This window comes from Rattus rattus, chromosome 14 (assembly GCF_011064425.1).
Source record: "Rattus rattus isolate New Zealand chromosome 14, Rrattus_CSIRO_v1, whole genome shotgun sequence".
NCBI lineage: Eukaryota > Metazoa > Chordata > Mammalia > Rodentia > Muridae > Rattus > Rattus rattus.
Window position 1 is genome coordinate 65,757,248 of NC_046167.1, and position 22,211 is coordinate 65,779,458.

General features: G+C 46.7%; 1 protein-coding gene across 1 annotated transcript in view; it reads right to left on the reverse strand.

Moving 5' to 3' along the window:
* Kif13a (kinesin family member 13A) overlaps positions 1-22,211 on the reverse strand; it is a 184,538-nt gene that overhangs the window by 23,560 nt on the left and 138,767 nt on the right. The window contains exons 22-33 of the mRNA XM_032885303.1: positions 20,687-20,860; positions 17,816-17,967; positions 15,663-15,795; positions 15,027-15,173; positions 11,605-11,643; positions 9,875-9,974; positions 7,592-7,718; positions 5,255-5,310; positions 3,141-3,262; positions 2,718-2,894; positions 1,073-1,165; positions 783-935 (exon numbers count right to left, since the gene is read on the reverse strand). Of these exons, the coding sequence (XP_032741194.1) occupies positions 783-935; positions 1,073-1,165; positions 2,718-2,894; positions 3,141-3,262; positions 5,255-5,310; positions 7,592-7,718; positions 9,875-9,974; positions 11,605-11,643; positions 15,027-15,173; positions 15,663-15,795; positions 17,816-17,967; positions 20,687-20,860 (1,473 nt within the window). The remainder of the gene's footprint in view (positions 1-782; positions 936-1,072; positions 1,166-2,717; positions 2,895-3,140; positions 3,263-5,254; positions 5,311-7,591; positions 7,719-9,874; positions 9,975-11,604; positions 11,644-15,026; positions 15,174-15,662; positions 15,796-17,815; positions 17,968-20,686; positions 20,861-22,211) is intronic.

A 22,211-nucleotide genomic window follows, 5' to 3' on the forward strand; every position in this document is an offset into this window, starting at 1 on the left:
CAACTGTTAGTGACAGTTGTGACAACTGGAGTGACAAATGTGGCTCAACACTAGGACTTCAGAGTCAGTCCGCTCGGACGATACGCAGCTTTATACCGGTGCCTCGCCGGGTAACTTCTGGCCTCGACCGTCTCTTCAGAAAAAGGAATTGCAACAGAACTCCCACCCAAGGGTGATGATCTTGACCACTAAGCCATATAATACACTCACATCATTCGAACACGGTGCTTGGGAGTTTAGTGTGGCAGCACATACGTGTAATCCAGCACGAGAGCAGAGGCAGGAGGATAGCTACATGTTGGAGACCAGACTAGTGTATATATTGAGTTCTAATCCAGGCAGGTCTTCGGGGCAAGATCCTTTATCAAAAACACACACACACACACACACACACACACACACACACACACACACACCATACATCACCCACCCACATCCATGTAAGCACAACTCACAGCACACACACATACAACACACACAAACATGCACATACATTCAACACACATTATACACATACAAAGTGTAACACATAACACGCATGTGTACAACACACATGTACAGCAAACACAAAACACACATGTAACACGCATGCACACACACAGGCACACATGTGCACACACACACACACACACACACACACACTCACGCACACACTGTCAGAGTCCTTTCACTAAGGAAATGGCTATCCAAGCACTCCTTTTCTGAGGGGTGTCTGCTTCATCTCTGCCCACTGCTTGGGAAAGCTGACAAGGGCATCCTCAGGACTGGACAGGACTACTCACCTGCCGGAGCCGCTCCAGACTCAGGATGTTCTCGACCTGCAGCACACCCCGAGTGTACTTCTCGATGTACGTCTCCCCGTCCAAAGTGCCCTCATTCTCACTCCGAGCTGCCAGGAGGGCCAGGGTCTCCCGGTCCTCAATCTCCTCGGTGGCCTAAAGGCACAGAAAGGAGGCGACTGTTGTTCTGGGAATGGCGTCTTCCTAAGGGTTGCGACGTGCTCTCAAAGCACTGAGAAGCAACACCCCCGTTCCACTCACACACAGGCATCTGCAGCAGCAGCAGCGGTTACCTTTGGTATATTGGACACGATCTCATAGGTCACGCCGCAGGAGTAACATATATTGATCAGTGATATTCGCCTCTTCAAACTCTGCGTGAAACTCTGGTAGAAAAGGAAAGGAAAGCTGTAGTAAATTACGTGACAAATCTAAGACAAAAACCTCATATTCTACAAACTGGAAAAGTATTCTAAGTTACTCAAATAGTATACATATTTTCAACAAAACAGAAAAAAACCAAAACACAAAATCCCTGAATTTAAAACAATCTGGGCATGGCGGCTCACATCTAGAAATCCTGGTATGTGAGAGGCTGAGGCAGGAGGATTCTTTTTCAGTTTCAAAGCTCATCTGGGTCACACAGTCAATATAAGGGTTTGAGGCTACTGAATGAACCCTGTCTCAAGTAATGAATTAAATAAAGTAAGAAAAGAAAAAGAAACGAGCAGAAAGAAACGAGCAGAAACCAAACAAACAAAAAAACTAAAACGGGGGTTGGGGATTTGGCTCAGTGGTAGAGCGCTTACCTAGGAAGTGCAAGGCCCTGGGTTCGGTCCCCAGTCCCAGAAAAAAACAAAAAACAAAAAACAAAAAACAAACAAACAAAAAAAAACTAAACCGAATGTTAAACCTAGAAATCCAACTCTGGTTGGCAAGATGGCTTTGTGAGTAGAGACATCACCTCCCTGCCTGGTGACCGGAGTTTGAGCCCCAGGACCCACATGTGGGAGGAGCGTCCTCCGACCTCCACACATGCCTTAGAGGCACACAAATGCAAACACACACTAGACAAATATATAAACGTAATAAAACGCCTTTAAGACATCTTCCCTTAGCCTGGTGTGGTGATGCACACCTTTAATTCCAGCACTCAGGGCCACGACTGTGAGCTCTCATGTCTGTGAGAGCCTGCGTTGCACAGTGAGTTTCAGCCAAGGTTGCCCAGGGATACCGTGAAGAGCAACTGTGATCTGGGGGTCAGAAAGGCAGAGGCATGGTATCCCCAGGTAACTGCCCTTCATCTTTCTAGGGTTAGCCAGCTGTCCTAGGACAGTCTGAAGAACACGGGGAGGTCGGTTTTGTAGACAGCACCTATGCCATGGAGTTTAGCCAAGCAATAGGAGTCTGCCTTGCCATTAACATGACTGGGCCTCACATATCGGCAGCAGCCTGCAGATATTGTAGTTCTTTTTAAAGAAGAGGCCCATTTTATTTGTATGTGTGTCTGTCTGTGTGTGGGTATGCATGTAGTATGTATGTATGTATGTATGTATGTATGTATGTATGTATGCATGCATGCATGCATGTAGTATGTATGTATGTGTGGGTACCTGAGGACAGAGAGGGCGTCAGATGCCCTGGAGCTGGAGTTACAGTTCGAGGAGAGTCACCTGACACTGGCGCTAGGAAGCAAATTCTCCAGATGGGAGCGAATGCTCCTAACTGCTGAGCCCGTGCCTCCAGCCCCACAGAGTGTGGATACCATAACCGATGAATGTGATAAGGTTAGAGTCTGGGGCTAGCGTTTCCTTCTGCGGTCTACATCTGGCCACCATGGCTATGGGTTCTACCACTGCTGTCTACCAGAAGCTGACGTGACACAAAGGAGATAATTGTGCCCTTGGACGCTTTACGGCAAGCCAGTCCCCTCGCTACCTGCTTGTTATAAATATTGGCTGCAATCCGCTTCCGCAACACTAACTCCATGGCGGCCGGGTGGCTGAGCTGAACTGTGGTCTTCACGATCAGGTAGATCCTCTCGTTCTGTGGTGTGACCCGGTTCAGGTAAAGAGAGTCGTGCACCGACGAGTCCCAGGAGGCTGTGGCTGAAACCTGGGAGTAGCAGAAAGGTGGGGGACAGCAGTAAGCCTCCTCAGGTGGAGCAGTTTACGAGACATCCCAGAGAAAGGAAACCAACCCTATTTGCTGTTGTCAGCTTTCCTCCTCTGTCTATTTGGAATGGTGACATTTGTCCGATGTCCTCCGTCCCCTTCTCCCAGAGCTGACCACAGCTGTTTACGGGGCCGACAGGGCCCCTGTGCTCATGTGAAGACCCCCGAGAGAGCCCCAGGGTCTTACCTCGTCACTGTGCTTTATGATGGGCAGGTAGAAAAACTGGCTGCCATGCTCCTTGGGCAGGATGGAGTTCACTCCCGACGCGTGGGGGCCCACCAGCTGCTCATTGGCACTGAGGTCATCGGCTGACCAAGGTCAAGGCACGGGATGAGAACAGAGCAAAGAACGTCGGCTTTTAAGCAGTGCTGACACTGTGAAATATGTCTTTCAAATTTATTTTTGCACTTTGTACTTCTTTTTTTTTTAAATTAACTGAAAAAAATTCGGCCTAAAAAGTAACGGGTTTCACGATAGCATTTTCTCCTGTGACCCTGCTTGTTGGTTTCCCTCTCCCCTACTTTTGTTGTCATGTCACATGACAATCACATGACATGGAGTCCACTATCCTCTCTTCCTCTCCCTACCTTCAGATCTCTCTTCTCACGATGCTCTTTCTAGCCCCTGCCCGACCCCCTTTACCTCACATAATATGATTTTTTTTTTTTTTTTTTTTGGTTCTTTTTTTCCGGAGCTGGGGACCGAACCCAGGGCCTTGTGCTTCCTAGGTAAGCGCTCTACCACTGAGCTAAATCCCCAGCCCCATATGATTTTTAAAAACATGATGGTTCAGGGACTGAATTCAAGAACTTATGCGGGCTAAACGCACGCTCCATCACTGAGCTATGCCTCAGCCCCGAAATACATACAACGTGGATAAAGTATACTGGTGGTTCTGTTTATTTTTTATTTCACATCCTGAAATTGAAAGATAGTTAGAGATTCACAGTAGCTATTATTGTTTTAAAATTCAACTACGGTGGTCAGAAAGTTCCCCTGGGGGCTTCCTATAGGATAGAGTGTCTTCCATGGGTGGTCTTACCCTCTAACTACCCAAATACGTCCCCTAAACATGTAGACATTTTCTAGTTTCAATTAAGCTTATTGTCCCACTTACACTCATATTAAATTCATATCTATCTATCTATCTATCTATCTATCTATCTATCTATCTATCTATCTATCTATCTATCTATCTATCCATCCATCCATCCATTTTTGTGACAAGGTCTATGTAGCTCTGGCTGTCCTAGAATTCACTGTGCAGACCAGGCTGGCCTCAAACTGATAGAGATCCGCTTCCCTCTGCCCCCTGAGTGCTGGGATTAAAAGTGTGTGCTACCGTGTGTGCCTCCTTTCTTTCCTCTCTCTGAATTCTACTTAAGAATTCATACTGATGGGACTTCACTTCTCAAGCACCTTGAAGACCTCTGTGTCACGCTCAAGAGCCGCTGTTAGCCTTTTCAGTCTTGGAGGTCGAGCTCCACTGGGCAATCGCTCTACTACCAAGCTAAACACCCAGCCCCGCGCCCTTAAGAGTCTATTTATTTACACGAACACCAGGGTCTACTTGCAGGTTCATGTGTGGCCACTGCACATGCGTAGAGGTCAGAGGACAGCTCTTGGGAGCTAGCTCTCTCCTAGTGTGCAACATGTGGGGTCAAGCTCAGGTCGTCAGGCTGCTACATGCAAGCCTCTACCTGATGGGCTATATTGGGCCCCACTCCCACATAAACACACTTTTACTTCGAGACAGACTCTAAGTTACCTGGCTGGCCCGGAAGTTTTTATCTTCTTGTCTTAGCTTCTCAAGTAGCTCGGAGGATGCCTGACCCCACAACAATACTGGGTGGTGGTGGGGAATAGTCTGAACTTACGCACGCTAGGCCCTCAGCTACAGAACAACTCTCAGTGCAAGGTGAGGGCATGGTCATTTATGGTCCCCAGACAGCTGGGGGGGGGTTGAGGGCTGAGGGCACTAGTCGGATATGTAACCCCTCAGCCCCTGTCAAGCTTGACACAGAACCTCCAGGGCTGATCCTTTTGCGGGTTAAATCGGTTGCTGCTACCTCAGAACACATGCTTTGTGTTCTCGTTTTCAGAGTTCTGGCTGCTTCCTGTGAACATCTCTCCTCCAGTGACCATACGCCATGCTTATGCATGTGACCGAAGCCAAACTGTCACCTACTCTGTCTTATCAATAACTGCCAAAGAAATTTATGCACGAGAATACCGCAAGTCCGAGGAGACGGCGGTCTTAGTTGAGTTCGATGATCATGGGATGGGTGAGTGCCTCTTACCGTTCAGATCCAGGAAGAGAACGGGGATGTGGGTTTCCATGCCAGGAGGTGGGACCCTAAATTCAACAGCAAAGTTTAATGGTAAGAACATGTGTATTCTATGTTCTGTGCATTAACAAAGCACTGCAGGGCCATGGGGACGGAAGGGACCCACTGTGGGGTATGTGGAACCAACACGTCACACCATTACGTTTCTTTATTATGCTTATTTTATTGTGTATGTGTCTCTGGGTGTGAGGGGACATGCAGTCCAAGGGGCCTAAGAAATAACTCAGCCGTTAGGAGCACTTGCTCCTCTTATGGAGGACTCAGTTCCCAGCACTCAGAGGACTCAGTTCCCAGCACTCAGAGGACTCAGTTCCCAGCACCCCCACTGTGGCTCGCAATTCTCCATAGTTCTACTTCCAGGGGAGTCTGATGCCCTCTCCTGGCCTCTTCAGACACCAGGCACACACGAAGTGTGTATAATATACATGTAGGCAAAATGTTCATACACCGAAGAATAAAAAATAAATGAAAACACGGAGGAAGTAAACAAGAGAGACAACTAACAGAAACCCCAAGGGAGTGAGCACAAGCCGTGGAGGCCGGTGCTGTGTGCAGCAGAGACCAGGCAAGTGTGTTGCTCAAACTGGCCCCGCTTCGTCAGAATCACCTCACAGGGCTCTGAAAGCTCTCCGGTCACGTCCTCCCTCTTCTGAATCAGGCCTAGGGTGGGACTGAGGGTGACATTTTATGAACACCCAAGAGGACATCGAGGCTGGGAAACACATCACAGGAGTGAGGCGGAGGCGAGGAGGACTGACTAGGGAAGACCCTGAGGAAGAGGAAGGTTGGAACGAGCTGACTGCTCACAGGGAGAACCCTGCAGAGAGACTCCGCACTGCATATGGGATTCCAACACAAAGGCAGACGCGGCGAGGAGAAAAGCAAGTCCATGCCTGCAGACTCGGATTCTCCCGTTTCCCCAGGACCGTGACATCCATCCCAATTCCACTATCCAGAGAGACAGAAACACCACCGATGTGTCTGTGTCTGCCTAGAGCAGATCTAGACCTGTGTGTCCCGTGTTCCAGAGGGATGCTGAACTTTATCGGAACCACTCAGAACAAAGGCTGGGCTACACGACGGTAGAACGTTTGCCTCACATGAAGAAGGCCCTGGGTCCGTCCTAGCAAGTCAAACCCCGGACAACAACAAAACAACTCAGAAGTCAACGTCCAGGACATGTTTCTGCAGTGAGAAGCTGCCATTAAATAAGCATGCACGAGAGGTACTGTATGCATACAATATGCACTGTAATATATATGCTATGTCAAATGACCAAGCCTCCGTATGTGTATTATCTCTAACTCTCACAACAGCACACAGACAGTCCTACCTTCACACTGAGAATAACGGCAGAAAGGAGTTTAAGAAACACAACTGAGGGACTGTGGTTAAGTGGGCAGAGGACCTGCCTAGCATGCACAAAGCCCTGGATTTAATCTCCAGAGCTGTCTAAAATGGGTGTGGTGGGGGAATACCTATAACTCCAGCATTAGGAGGTGGGAGCAGAGGGATCAGAGGTTTAAGGCCACCCTTGGTTACTTACCAAGTTCGAGGTTACAAGGGGTCCGTGAGACCTTATCTCTAAACCCATTCAAAACCAACAAGGGCTCAAGCTGGACACTAATCCAGGCCATTTATTTCCTCCTAGACTTGAGGCAGGACAATTAGGCTGTTTAAGAGCAGACCAAGTACTGGCTGGGTGCTCGGGTTGCTGGCCTATCCCATCATGCTTCAGTGCTTATACTGTACCAGTGGTTCTCAACCGGTGGATCTCGACTTACACGGCAAACTTCTATCTCCAAAACTACGTTATGATTCTTAACAGTAGCAAAACCACAGTTATGGAGTAGCAATGAGATAATGTTATGGTTGGGGGTCCCCACAACATGAGGAACTGTATTAGAGTCACCCTTAGGAAGCATGAGAACCACTGCACCCTAACATTAATACTGGCCAAATTAAACACATGCCAGGGCTAATAAAATCTATTTCCTGTGTTCTTCCGGTATGTTTTGAAACCTCTTTCTCAGTCTAGAGGGAGGAAACAGGATCCAAGTTGTTTATGCAAAGGAACAGGGGAATGTATTCAGAATTTTACTCCCAGTCAGGTGACCTTTGGAAGAAGCTCCCCGAGATAGGGAAGTTACAGAGAGAGGAGTCAATGCTGGAGATGGGTGGCCCTTCTCTCAGCTGCAGCTAGTTGATCTTGCAAAGCAACCTGCACAGCTCTGGCCACAGGCAATGCCCAGCACCCTGCCAGCCCTGCATAGAGAAGGGTGGTCTTACCAGTCAGCAGGTGCCCCCGGGATCCCGCTGCCGGGGTCAGGCACCAGCACAGCATTCCTCTCCTCCGTCAGCCCCACCCACTGCTCCACCAGCCTGGCTTCCCGCTCCATGTCGTCTTCTGTTTTCTCTGTAGAGTGACAGTAGATCATGACTAGCAGCAAGAGGAGGGGCAACTGCCAAACTTAACACAGCTAGATTTTCATCTGGGACGTCCGGAATGGTTTACACGTCTACCATGTTCCAAAGAAGAGAGTGTGGTTCTGAAGATGAAGCATGAACAGTCAGCCTGAGACAGGACAGGACACCAGTTCCTGGGAGCAGAGGCCAGAAGAAATGCACAGGGCTGGGGCGGTGACCAGGAGGTAGGTGCATGGGTGCGTGTGTGTTTGTGTGTGAGTATGGGTGTGTGTATATGTATACGTGTGTGAGTGTGAGTGGGTCTGTTAGTGTGTCTGTGTGTGTGTGAGTGTGTGTCTGTGAATATGTGTATGTGTGTGTGAGCGTGTATAGATGAGTATGTGTGTGAGTGTATAGATGGGGTGTGTGGGGGTTGGGGATTTGGCTCAGTGGTAGAGCGCTTGCCTAGCAACCGCAAGGCCCTGAGTTCGGTCCCCAGCTCCGATAAAAAGAACCAAAAAAAAAAAAAAAAAAAAGATAGATGGGGTGTGTGTTGGTGTGTCTGTGTATGAGTCTGTGTGTGAGTGTGCATATGAGTGTGTGTATATGTGTGTGTGTAGGTATGCGTGTGTGTATGTGTGAGTATATGTGTGTGTGTTAGTGTGTCTATGTATGTGAATGTGTCTGTGTATGAGTGAGTTTGAGTGTGTGTGTGTAGTGTGTGTGTGTGTATGTGTGTGTGTGTGTGTGTTTGTGTCTGTGAGTGTGTGTGTGTGTGTGTGTGTGTGTGTGTATGTGTGAGTGTGTGTGTGTGTGTGTGAGTGTGTGTGTATGTGCCTATGAGTATATGTGTGTGTGTTAATGTGTCTATGTTTATGAATGTGTCTGTGTATATGAGTCTTTGTGAGTTTGAGTATGTGTGTTAGTGTGTCTGTGTATGAGTCTGTGTAAGTGTGTGTGTGAGTGTGTGTGTGTGTAGGGAGTTACCGGAGCTGTATCTAGGGAAGAGTTAGAATACACACCATAGGTCGACACCTCTGTCTCCTGCGCAGGATACAGAGATATCCGTAATAGATCTCCATAATAAACCTCGCCTTTGCTTATTACATCCAAAAAAAAAAAAAAAAAAAAAGAATACACACCATATCTACGTTACATGCTCACTAGAATGACCCAGTTTATTACTGGGTATGATGTGGCTTATAAAGTGACAAGCCATGTTACAGACAGACGATTTAAAAGTATCACACCTCCCTCTGTAAAACTCTCATTTTCCTTCGTGATCATTATGAAAAGGATTTACTGGGTACATTTTTAAACCTTCACGCTCCTGACTCAATTCCGGGGTAGCCTGGGTATGCTCGCTGCGTTTTCAGCAGTGGACGAGGCACACAGACATAACTAGGACTCACTGGGCTAAGACGGTTTTCCAAAGAGAAACTGTCAACATGAAATGGAGCGATGTGCACACATACTGACCACACGAGTGACCATGAAGTCAATGCCAGAGCACACAGTTGGCTTGGTCATTCATTCACTCACTCATTCATTCACTCACTCATTCATTCACTCATTCACTCACTCACTCATTCACTCACTCATTCATTCACTCACTCACTCACTCATTCACTCACTCACTCATTCATTCACTCATTCAATCACTCACTCATTCATTCATTCACTCATTCATTCACTCACTCATTCACTCACTCACTCACTCACTCACTCACTCACTCACTCATTCAATCATTCACGACAGAGGTTTTATTATGCAGCCCTGGCTGGTCTGGAACTTACTATGGCCACCAGTCTCGCCTTGAGTTCACAGAGATCCACCTGCCTCTGTCTCTCAAAAGCTGGGATTAAAGGTATGAGCCACCACCCTTGGCTCACAAGGATTCTTCTTTTCCTTTTGTTTTCCTTTTGGCCATTGTACAATGCTAGAAAAAAACTACTTGTGGAAGAGTTTACTCCCTTGTACAGTTTTTTACACGTATTTATTTAGTGTGGGGGACAGGCACATCCCAGCACATGTGCACATGAGAGGGAGGACAGCTGCGAGAGTCAGTTCTCCTACACAAGGGCTCTAGGAACTGAGCGCCTGTTGTCAGACTTGGGGGTGAGGGCCATCAGCTGCTGAGCCATCTTGTGAACCCCATCACATACCTTTTTTATTGCTGACTTTTTTAATCTGTTCGTCTAAGTATTCCCGTCGTTTAATGAGCGCATCTGACCATCTCTCTCTTACACAATTCAAGTCTTCCTCCTGACAACGAGAGGGAAGATTTTTCTCTATAGAACATGTAGATGACGGTTTACTTTGTATAGAAAAGATGATTAAATATCTTTTAAACAGGGGGAACTTTTCATTAGGAAAGGCCACTGAATGTCATGGTGATTAATTAATCGGTGAGAAAGCAGAGGTTGAATGCCCCATGCTGACCAAGGATGCTGGCACCCAGAAATCAGAGCCCCTGGATCTTCAGAAGGACAGTCACACTGAAAGACAAGACAGGCCTGAACGATGCTGGAACAGGAAGATTTTTACGCTGCAGGATGCTTTTTGGGCTATGTGTATGCACACCCGTGTCTGTATGCATTTGTATGGTAGTGATTCGCTGAAAGAGGTGCGATTTCAAGCAGGACACCATAAGTGAAGCTCAAAGCGCAGAACGTCAAATGGTAGGGGGGTGACAGGCATTTATGTAGTCCATAGTTCAATGGCCTTGTTATTAACACGTGATTTTTTTTCCCCCGAAAGGCATATAATAGGTCAGCAGAAAACCTTCAGAACTTGCTGCAAAGATTTCGCAGCCAACCGTCACCACAAGGACAACCAAAAACCTCCCATGCAAAAACTCCCATGCAGTCAGCCATGCTCGAAGAAATCCCAGAAGCAGCCGTTGGACTCCACTGTGAACATGGCAGGAAGCATGCCCAAAGCGGTAAGACGTTAGTGGATGGCACAGCTGAGACCTAAGAGGATGCTGACCTTCTCCCCTACCCCACAAGGTCTGGTTTTGTCCACTTTCATTCTTTCTTAGTAAAACTTTAAGTAGGGAAGGAAGACCGGTCAAGTCTGTCCCTGATGCTCCCTGCCTAATTCTAACGGGGACCTCCTGATGCTAAGAGGAGACGGATGGCACTCAGGAGCTTTGCCTACAAAGTCTCCCGGGCTGACCCACAGGAAGGCTCACACCCTTTCCACCCGAGCGGGAAAGCAGTACAAAGACAGAAACCACGCCTGGTCTCGCCGCCTGCTTTGACCACGCCCCCTCCACCCTCCGTGGTCAGCAGGCTAGTTGAGGCTGACTAGGTATATTATGTCTGTCACAAAGGCTCATTCCCCTCTCTTCCATTTCCAACAAGAGAAAGCCGCTATTTAAACTCTCAACAGGGTGAACTAAGCTTGACCCCAGTGAGAGGGGACGCTGGTTAAATAAGACAAAACAAAGGTCTGTGCGTACTTTCCAAGCCCACTGCCCAGTGAAAGTGCTTTTTTTAAAAGTCAAATGGCATTTAGAGTAACATTCATCTTCCGGCAGGGAGAGGCAAAGTGGAGTTTAATGGAGGACAGACAAGAGTGGACCTGCTGTGAACGGGGAGCAGTGCGCTTTTTTGAGGGCACTCATTAGTACAGCCATACTGTCTCGCTTGGCAAGGCTTTACTGGCTGGTCACCGGAGCCGGCAGAGCGAACAGTGCAGATTTGGAACAGGAAAATCGAGAGGATAACATCGTGTCCTTGATCACATACGGAGCAAATCAGAAGCAAGTGAGGAACTGCACACTCTCACTCTGAGGCCCTGTCTCCCCCCTCCCTGGCCTCTGCTTTGCGAAGGCTGGCAATTAGCGAGAGCTGTGCCCCATGCACGGGATTGACAGCGGTGGCAATACCTGGTAACTATCCATATCACCGCCATTCTCCTCATCTCTCTGGTGGGGAAAACATAAACAGAAAGGACATGCATTTCGTTCTCTGACAGCACAGGGAGAACCATTTAACACGTTACAGTGGGCGCCTCACACAACATTAGCACCGTAAAGCATTTCACCGAGTCCCAGAAGATTAGGAAGGATTAAATTCTTCAGTTGGTTGGTCAGTCAGTCAGTCAATCTGTCTGTCTGTCCCTGTGCCTGTCCTGCCTATCTCTGTCTGTCCTTCTGTCTGTCTCTGGTTGTCTGTGTCTGTCTTTGTCTGTCTTGTCTCTGTGTCTGTCTGTCTGTCTGTCTGTCTGTGAGTGTGGGTTCTGGGGCTCACGCTCAGGTTGTGAGCCTTGGAAGCAATCACCTTTCCCATCAAGTCATTTTAACACCTGGAAGAATTTTTTTTTTCTTTTTTTAGAGTAAGGAAAACAAATATTCTAAAAGAGAATTCTCTTAGAAAAGGACTGAAAGTGACTTCCCTAGGTGAGGCCTCGTGCGGCTGTCACGGGTGACCTGTGTTCCAGGCAGGCTGTCTGAGGTTAGGGATGATCTTTTTTTTTTTTTTTTTTTTTTTTTTTTTAAAGATTTATTTATTATATAGAAGTACACTGTAGCTGTTGTCTTCAGACACCAGAAGAGGGCATCAGATCTCATTACAGATGGTTGTGAGCCACCATGTGGTTGCTGGGATTTGAACTCAGGACCTCTGGAAGAGCAGTCAGTGCTCTTAACCACTGAGCCATCTCTCCAGCCCATGGTTAGGGATGATCTTAGCAAGACAGAAAGGCTAACCTACAAAGGACTTAAGAGATTCTCTTCTCACTGAGACCCTATAGGGTGAAACGATTAATCCAAGGTTCTCACAGATGGTGGCTGCTCAGGGCAGAAGCTGGGACTCTAGTCTCCATCCCCAGCGGTCATTCCTTGGAGTTCATTACTCACGGATGAAGTTGCCACAGGAACGCCTGGGGACCTAAGGCTACGGGCACATAATGTTCACTGTTGGCGCCTGCGGGGGGCAGCTGAGCCACAGGAATGTACCGGCTATCAGTGTCCACGATGGACGGACCACAACTGCCCCAAAGGCATGGCTGAATTTCACAATAATTATCCAAAGTAACAATTTGGTAAAAAACATTAGGCAAGACAAAGAACCAAGTTGAAACCAGAAGTTTGGGTAGAGACAATTTTCCTTTGAAAGGAGACTATAGAAACCCTGGACGATGACGATGATGATGATGATGATGATGATGATGATGATGATGACTGCTTCTGCTTCTTTTCCTCCTCCTCCTCTTCCTCCTCCTCTTCTTCCTCTTCCTCCTCCTCTTTCTCCTCCTCCTTCTCCTCTTTCTCCTTCTTTTCTTCTTCTTCTCCCTCCTCTTCCTCCTCATCACCATCACATTAGCAACTGGATCTCACTATGCAACCCTGGCTGGACTGGAACTTTCTCTGTAGATCAGGTTAGCCTTGAGCTTACACTGGTCCTCTTGCCTCTGTCTTCCAAATTCTGGGAGTACAGGAATGTTTTACTCTGCCCAGTGAAATCTTTTATTTAAATTTATAGCAACCTCTATTAGTGACATGAGAAAATAATCAGGGTCATTGCAATGTCGTTACGATCCTTTTCACATGTATACTTCAGAACACACGTCTTTTAAAGCCTGTTACAGTATCCTCGGCAGTCTCGAGATGAACGTATTGGGTGGTAGCTGGCGGCTGAGAGAATTTACCTTGAACTGATTTTCTTTGTGGTGAAGAACAGACAACCGTAACGCAGCATCACCTTTTAGACTAAAACGGTGCTTTCATCAACCCAAAGCTAGCGGAGCTTACAGGCTCCAACATCACTGTATAGTGTACTGGCTTCAGCAATTAAGACAAAACAACTGTAAAAGCACTGAGACAACGACAGTCTGCAGATACGACCTTGAACATGGTAAGGGAAGGACGATGATCACAGCTTGATTCTGTGTGGCTAGGGCAAGCTTTTCTCTGGAGGTGCCGAGGACTGAGGCCAGGGTTTCACACATATAGGCATGTGTCTCACCATCCAGCTCTACTCTTAAGGTACCTGCAGGACCTGGCTACAGTTAATTTTTTTCAAACCCACATCTTTAACAAAACATCCGTTCTTTTAAGACAGGGCCTCACTACATTCCCCTGGCTTGCCTGGAATTCGAAGTGTAGACCAGGCTGGCCTTGAATTTACAGAAGAGATCCGAGTGCCTCTGCTCCCCAGAGGCAGAGGTACAGCATCACCATGCCCAGCTCCCTCCACCCAACCCCAAATCAGTTTTGACTCAAGAGGTAAAGCTATTTTAAAAACTACCAACAGGGGCTGGAGACATGGCTCAGTGGTTAAGAACACGGGCTGCTCTTCCAGGGGACCCAGGTTTGATCCCCAGCACTCACATGGCAGCTCATGACCACCTAGAACTCTAGGGAGATATTTTCTTGCAAGTCAGAGAGATGTCCTCTATCACAGACTAGCTTTCTGCACTGCCCCACCCTTCAGGGTCTCATGTAGCTCAGGCTAGCCCCAAAGTATGGAGCTGAAGCTGAGAATGAGTCTGAAGTCCAATTCTCCTGCCTCCACACTCCAAGTGTTGGGATGACAGGCACGTGTCACCACACCCAGCATCTTTTCATTTCCTAATGAGGACAGGGGACTTTAGGGACAAAATGACCGTGTGCATATTTTTTATATAACAGAAGGAGAGCAGTACAGACTGGTTTAACGTGGTGGTACACAGGAGCAACTTTCTGATAGCAGTGCAAGTGGATCGGGCCAGCAGCAAAGTTCACATATACTGGGCCGGGTATAGAATGAAAGCGGCCCAAATTCGGTGACCGCTAGAGCACTGAGAAGTAAACCTTACCAAGTAACACTAGTCAAACACAGCATTTTTTTTCCCAGAGAAAGGCAACAGTTGGAGATAAGACCTGGGGGAAGGTGAGGAGTTCAGTTTCTTGCATTCCCAAATAAGCTTTTCACTGCACATCAATTTTTTGTCTGCACTGATTTTTAATTATTTGTTTTTAATTAATATTTGATTTTTAACATGTGTATGTATGTATATCCGAGTGTAGGTGTGTGCACATGCGTGCATGGGCCCTCAGAAGCCAGAAGGTGTTGGACCCACAGGGGAGAGAGTTAGAAGTGGTTAAGGGCTATCTAACATGGGTGTTGGGAACTGAGGTTGGGTCCTCTGTAAGAGCAGTATGCATTCTTAACCCATGAGCCATCTCTGTAGTCACTTGATCTTTTTAAAATTAAAAAAAAAAAAAAATCTAAAATACTAGGCATAGACTCCAGCTCGGTAAGCACTCTCCAACCCAGCTCCACCCAGACAGACTTGGGTACGCAGTACTTCAGACCCCTGTCTTACCTGGTAACTGTCCAGCCCTCTTTGCAGCTTGGTGGATCTGGCAGTCACACAGCCAATGGACACTGATAGGATGGCTTCAACCATGAGTGGCAGCGTCCCCGAATGCTGCACAGGTTTTACTGTGACCTGTACTCTACGGGAGTGACCCTGCAGAGGTGGAGGCAACGGAGGTGCCAGGAACAGGGATAGGGACAGAGGAAGGAAACAAGAGAAAATGGTTTGAGAACAGACACACAAATATTCCCAGAAACTCTAAGAGCAAAGTAGAGAAGAGACACGAAAAACAAACCATCGAAAAACTTCGTGGTCTTTTGAATATGCTTAGCCCATGGGAAGTGACATGAATAGAAGGGGTGGCCTTGTTAGAGGAAGTGACACTGTGGAGGTGGGGCTTTGAGGTCATATCTATGTTCAAGTCTGGCCACAATCTCCTGGCTGCCTTCAGATCAGGATGCAGAACTCTCGGCTTCTCAAGCACCATGCCTGTCTAGATGCTGCCATGGTCTCTGCCATGATGATAATGGACCGAACCTCTGAAGCCGTAAGCCAGCCTCAATGAAATGTTTGCCCTAACAGGAGTTGCCATGGTCATGGTGTCCCTTGGCAGCAATGGAAACCCTAAGACGAACTTCATACCTGTCTGAGTTGGAAGACGCCGCCGGTGTTGACGTCCTTCGCCTGGTGAAGCTCCACTGCGGCGTAGTCTCCTAGCTCGTTCAGCTCCAATATGGAGATCCACATCTCTATTCTCCGGGTCACTTCATTCCACCTGCAAAGACCACAGCCCAGCGAGCGATGCGTCACCCAGGGCTGCCATGAGCAACAGTCACGCACATCCAATCGCTGAGTTGGAGGCAGTGCTGGGGATGTCTTGCAGGTCACTTCCTCATTTAAGGCTCACACGACCCCGGGGGATGGACTCTTAGGCTGCTCAGCCAAACCAGACCTTACGTTTAAGTGATGGACACAGATCGGGTGTAGAACTCCGGGGGCCTTGACAAACCCAAGTTAGCTCTGCCTATTTTAAAAGGTCGTGAAAATGAAATCGTGTGGTATGGACTCCTGAGTCTGGTTTATATCGCATGGCACAGTGGATGAATGGTTCTTTTTCTGACAGGGTCTCTCTATGTAGCGCTAGTCAGTCTTGAACTCACAGATATCTGTTGTCTGTCTCCTGAGTGCTGGGACTCATACAGGCGTGAGCCACTATGCAGGGTCCTACAGTATATGCCTGCCTGCCTATCTATCTATCTATCTATCTATCTATCTATCTATCTATCTATCTATCTATCTATCTATCATCTATCAATCTGTCATCTACATACTATCACCTACTATCTCTCTCTCTCTCTCTCTCTCTCTCTCTCTCTCTCTCTCCACCTTGGCTTTTCAAGACAGGGTTTTTCTTTGTAGCCCTGGCTGTCCTTGAACTCACAGAGCTCCACTACCTCTGCCTCCCAAGTGTTGGGCTCAAAGGCATGCACCACTACCACCACAACTACCCGACCAATTCTTTTATTTTTAAATGCTGACCAAGTGTTCTTGGATGAATAATCCAGTACTTTGCTTGTTCATCTGCTAAGAGACACTTGGGCTCACTGGGACCCTGGGTAAACTGGTAAAGTTGCCACAAACACTATTTGTGGATTTAAATCTTCCTCTCTCCCTGATAAGCACCTAGGTGTGCACAGCTGGGTCACAGAAGAGGCAAGTGATCAAGTTTATATGAAACTGCCAACGTTAGGGCTGCGGCTGGGTGGGAGAGCGCTTGCCTTGCATGCGGAAAGACCTACGCTTAGTCTCTAGAAATGCTATGAAAACGATAAAGACGTTAGGATTTTTTTTCTTGTGTTTGCTTGTTTATTTCCATACTACGCCTTCAATGCAGACTAAATCCACCCTGGAAGCTTTCCTTACTGTGGCTACTGTGGCCTGAGAACCTGAGACCATCTCGAAGCTGTAGAGATCCAGGAAGCATGGTGCACACCAGTAATTCTAGCACTAGCTAAGGCGGGAGGATTTCAAGTCTAAGGCCAAATGGGTCAGATGGCGAGTACTTCCTTAAAACAACCACGACGACAAAAACTCAGGGCGTGCTGGTTCACACCTATAACTTCAAACATGGAAGGTAGAGGCAGGAGACTAAGGCCAGCTCGGACTATAGCCAAATCAGGTCTCCAAACAAACAAACAAACAAAAAGATAATAAAATTAAATAAAAAGATATCCTAGTTTCTTCTGCCTGATTTATAGGTTTTTTTTTTTTTTTTGCTTTGCATTTAAATTTGAGATCTGGGTCAACAAGGTGGCCCAGTTGGTAAAGGGGCGTGCCTTCAAACCAGACGACCTGAATTCAATCCCCGGGAACCACATGGTGGAAGTTGGTAACAGAGTCCTGCAAGGTATCCTCTGACCGCCATCTGTGAGAACACAGACACACACTGGGACACAAAGACAGACAGACAGACACAGACACACACACAGTGTAATAAGAACTTTAAAAATAAATATATGATTATCTCATAGTAATTTTTGTGTATAATTTGTGATGTAAAATAAAGATTTTTTTTTTCACATAAACACAGCAATTATCTTAGCTTCCTTAGCTCACTTTGCACAGTGTTTTTTTGATGCTTGGTGGCTCCTTCTTGAATTCTAATTTAAAAGGGAGGAAATGGCCTCAGAGAATGAACAACTTGTTGGAACCCCCAGGGTTTGAAGCCTGTACTCTTGCTTCTGGTCACGAGCTGGTCCTGACTCCCAGCTCTCATGCTCACAGCAAGAACAAACCTGTCGTGCAATGTCCTTGTCTTCGCGTGGAGGGAATCGACCTCCCAGATGGGGCTTCCGTTCCCAGCACACCTGTGGCCCCACACTTCGATTGCCAGCGCGCCATCAGAAATGAACTCTAGGAACTCTTCTGTGACAGTTACCACGTAGTCCTGGGACAAGAAGGCAGGAAGACACACTGAGAGTCGGACATAACGGTACCCACGTACCTGCTCTCAAACGTAAACCCCATCTCTTCTGTTTTGTAGGAAAGCATGAAGGACCACAGAGTGTTAGAGCTGGGAGGGATCTAGGAAGAGAAACCTGGATCTAACGAAGAAAGCAACTTGTCTGAATTCACACTTCTGGCTTTAGGTACAGAGCTGGGATCAGAATTCTCTTCCCTTGGCTCATGAGCAGTTCCAAAGAGCCACTCTGACCTCCGGTTGACCCTTGCTGTACTTTGAGACTTACTGAGCAAGGGACTCCAACTATCTGAGTCCTCCACGGTCTAGGCTCTTGCTCCTGAGTGTCTCACTTCAATTTCTCTCACTCTACAAAACCAACCCACGATCGTGCCAATTTACAGAGTTCCCCGAGAACTGTGGCAGGTCACCCGGAACATTCCGTAGGCTCAAAGCCAAGCCGCTTCCCTTCCCATGGGCCTCCTGGGGCGCCCAAGCAGAGTCTCAGGTGCAGCTATGCCTGACTCATTTCCAGAAACAGCTATTAAGTTGACTGAACTTTATACTACCTCCTTTCTCATTTCATCTGGAGGCAGACCCAGAATTGTAGAAGGAAAAGAAACATGGTCAATTAGTTCAAACTACATACTTTAGAAGTAACCAAACAAAACAAAATACCAACAGCCTCTAAAAATCACACTGCTAACCCAGGGGCTTAGACATCCGTATGTATTCAAACAGTTGTTAAACAACACACAGTTAAAATCTAGCCTTTGTCTTCCTGATGTGAACAGCCTCATGGATAAAAAGAAGGGATGGGACTATTTAAAACAACAACAAACGTGGGGGGTGATATTACTTAGGAAGAGAAAGAAACTAGTGTGGGGGGAAGGGTATGGGAGAAGGCAATGGTCAGAGAGGGGAGTGAACAAAACAAGGTATAAAGACCAGACATAAGAAAATGCCGTAATTAGGCCTATAGCTTTGCTTGCTAATTTAAGCAGTAAGTAAGTATAGCTGGTAAAAATTCTAACTAAAGATTCTTGACAATGTGGTTTGGCACATACAGGTCAAGAAATGTAGGCTTGGGGTTAGAGAGGAAAACCTGATGGTTTAAAGCAGTTGTTCTTCTTCCCCAGGACTCTGGTTTGGTTCCCAGCAGCCATATGGTGGCTCAAAGCTACCTGTAACCCTGGCTCTAGAGTGACGCCCTCTTCCAGCCTCTGGAAGCACTGGGCATGGGTATGGTGTGCTACAGACACACAGGCCAGACACTCATATACACTGAATAAGTAAAGAAGCAAATCTTGGGGGCTGGAGAGATGGCTCAGTGGTTAAGAGCATTGACTGCTCTTCCAGAGGTCCTGAGTTCAAATCCCAGCAACCACATGGTGGCTCACAACCATCTGTAATGGAATCCGATGCCCTCTTCTGGTGTGTCTGAAGACGGCTACAGTGTATTCACATACATAAAACAAATCTTTAAAAAAAAAAAGAGAGAAGCAAGTCTTAATATAAGAAAAAAGAGAGATCTGAGAGTCTTGTACATAGGACATTTTATAGGTCGTAACTGGATTCTTTTTTCTAAGTTGGAGCCAGAAAGAACAGACACAATGTAGTGTAGACAGGCCATTCGGGAGAAGCCTCACCAGAGGGCAGAGTCTGTCATTGAGAATGCATTAGGTAACAGAGCCGAGAGGAAGTCAGAAAGGTGAGGCAGGAACCAGGAAACAGCTTATTAAAACATGTGGCAGGGAGCAGAGATGTGCAATGATGTTTCCACTACTCAGGAGGACAGGGCAGGCCAGGAGTTCAAGGCCGCCACGGCAATACAGCAGACTCCACCCAAGAAAATAAAATAAAGACGAAGGTAATATATGAGAAGGAGAAAAATCACTGGTGGATACCCCTGTGCAGAAACAGACTGCAAGGTAGGATTTTTCAGATTTCGATTTCTAGATTCCCAAATCACTTCGACTTGTAAAGAAGATCACGAGCTCTACAAAGTCCAATAAGATATATTACATTTAAAAGAAAAAAAACAAAACAAAAGCAAAACCAAAGGTAGGAGGCTCGTGATGATCATGGAGGGTGGAAAAGGCCTCATAACGCGTCCTAGGCCTGCTTGAGCTGCAGAGGAGGACTCTGTGGTAATTTAACACGCCTGGGGGAAGGGGCGTCATCCCTTTCAGTGGTGTAGCCGACACTACGTTACCTTCCACCCCTGCTCAGGCATGAAACGCTGAACCCAGTGGGTGACGGACACAGCAAGAGATGGTGTGGAAGTCAGAGGGGTCTGCTGGGGAGAAGGGCTGGGGAAGGGTGAGAAAAGGGATCTGACCGAGAAAAGGACTAAGATTCTGAAACTGCGGGGATAACAAGAAAAACTTTGTTATTTTTTTCTATTCATGAGGAATTTTCAGTCTTTGAAAACAAGGGGGGAAAAAAGCTGTACACAGTTGGAGGGCGTCCTGTTCAAACCCCGGAATTACACATAATACTGCGGAGTACATGGCAGAAGATACACACGCTTTATTCTTTATTTAAAAATAAAAAGTAGATTTTTTTAAAAGACTGTGTCCAATCCCACTGCTCCATCATGCAGCTGATGGTGACTCCTGCGGCCATTTCTGGTGCTGGGGACTGGCCGAGGGGCCTCAGAGTGTCACCCCTGGCCTGCTACCTCACTTGGTGATTGCATCCGTACCTTACAGTGAGAGAAGGTCACTGTGTACTGGGCATCCTTGGACTGAGGGGATGGCACGTCCGGGTCCACCACCGGGGCAGCCACTGTAGACTCACACTGGTCCCAGAACGTGTACTGACAGAAGACGAAATTCGAGAGGCTTATGGGTAGCCCGGTTGCCTCTTTAATTATCACCTGAAGAGATTTAAAACAATAAATTATACTTCTCATAAAAAGAAACACCGAGGTATGTATCTGTCCATAGTTCAGTCATCTCTAAGAGGGGATCGAATCAGGGAGATCAGTACCAGGACAGCCAGGGTTATATAATTGAGTCATCACTTGGAAATATTTGAGACTATTCATTGTGATTGATCTATTATCTATCTACCTATCTATCCTCCATATTTCTATCCATCTTCTATATCATCTATCATCTATCTATCTATTTATCTATCTATCTATCTATGTTTATCATCTATCTTCTATTTTTAATCTATCCTCTATCTATCTATCTATCTATCTATCTATCTATCTATCTATCTATCTATCTATCTATGTATCTATCTATTATCAGAGAACTTAGAGCCTCACACACACCTAGCTGTATTCCCTGCCTACCCTTTTTTAAAACTATAAACTACGGAGGGCTTAGCTCCTAGATATCTGCCCAATTTTGTCATTTGAGTGCTAGGACAAAAGGCTTGTACCATCATGTCTAGTGCCTGGACCCATCTTCAAATTGTAGGAAAAAGTATATTTTCCTATTGTATTTGTGAGCGCACAGATGTGTGCCTTGGCATGTGCACACATGTGCCATGTGTGGAGGACCTATGGGAGTCAATTCCTTCCTTTGATCATGTAGGGTCTAGGGATGGAACTTGGGTTCTTGGGCCAGGCAGCAAGCCTCTTTTCCTGATAAACCATCTCACCAGCCTAAGTGTTCCATCTAAAACAAGACCTGTACCACAGTTTTCTAATGACAAAAATACATAAGAAAAAAAACTTATGACGAAAGTTTCTGATACAGATTTGACTTTTAGTAGGAAAAAAACACAACTCACTAATAAATTCTCCATGCTGCCACATACATGGCCTTCTATATTTGTAGATTTGATATGTGTGTTTTAACCAACAGACCAGACACACCCAAGACAACTACATTGTTGTGACAGCATGTAGACTTTATCTTGACATTCTCTAAGCAACTTATAGTTTGCTTTCTGTGGATGTGGTAAAAACCATAACCAAAAGCAACTCAGGGGAAGAAAGGGTTAATTTCAGCTTATTGGACATAGACTGTCACTGAGGGAAGGTCCAGGCAGGAACTTGAAGGAAAAACCATGGAAGAGTGTTGCTGGCTAGCTGGCTCATGCTTGGCTAGCTTTCTTATACAGCTCGGAACAACCTGCGTAGGGAATGGTGCCTCCCACAGTGGGCTGGGCTCTCTTATATTAATTAACAATTAAGACAATCTCCCACAGAAAGGCCCACTAGACAATTTGACCAATGCAATTTCTCTATCAGGTGACTCTAGGCTGTGTCA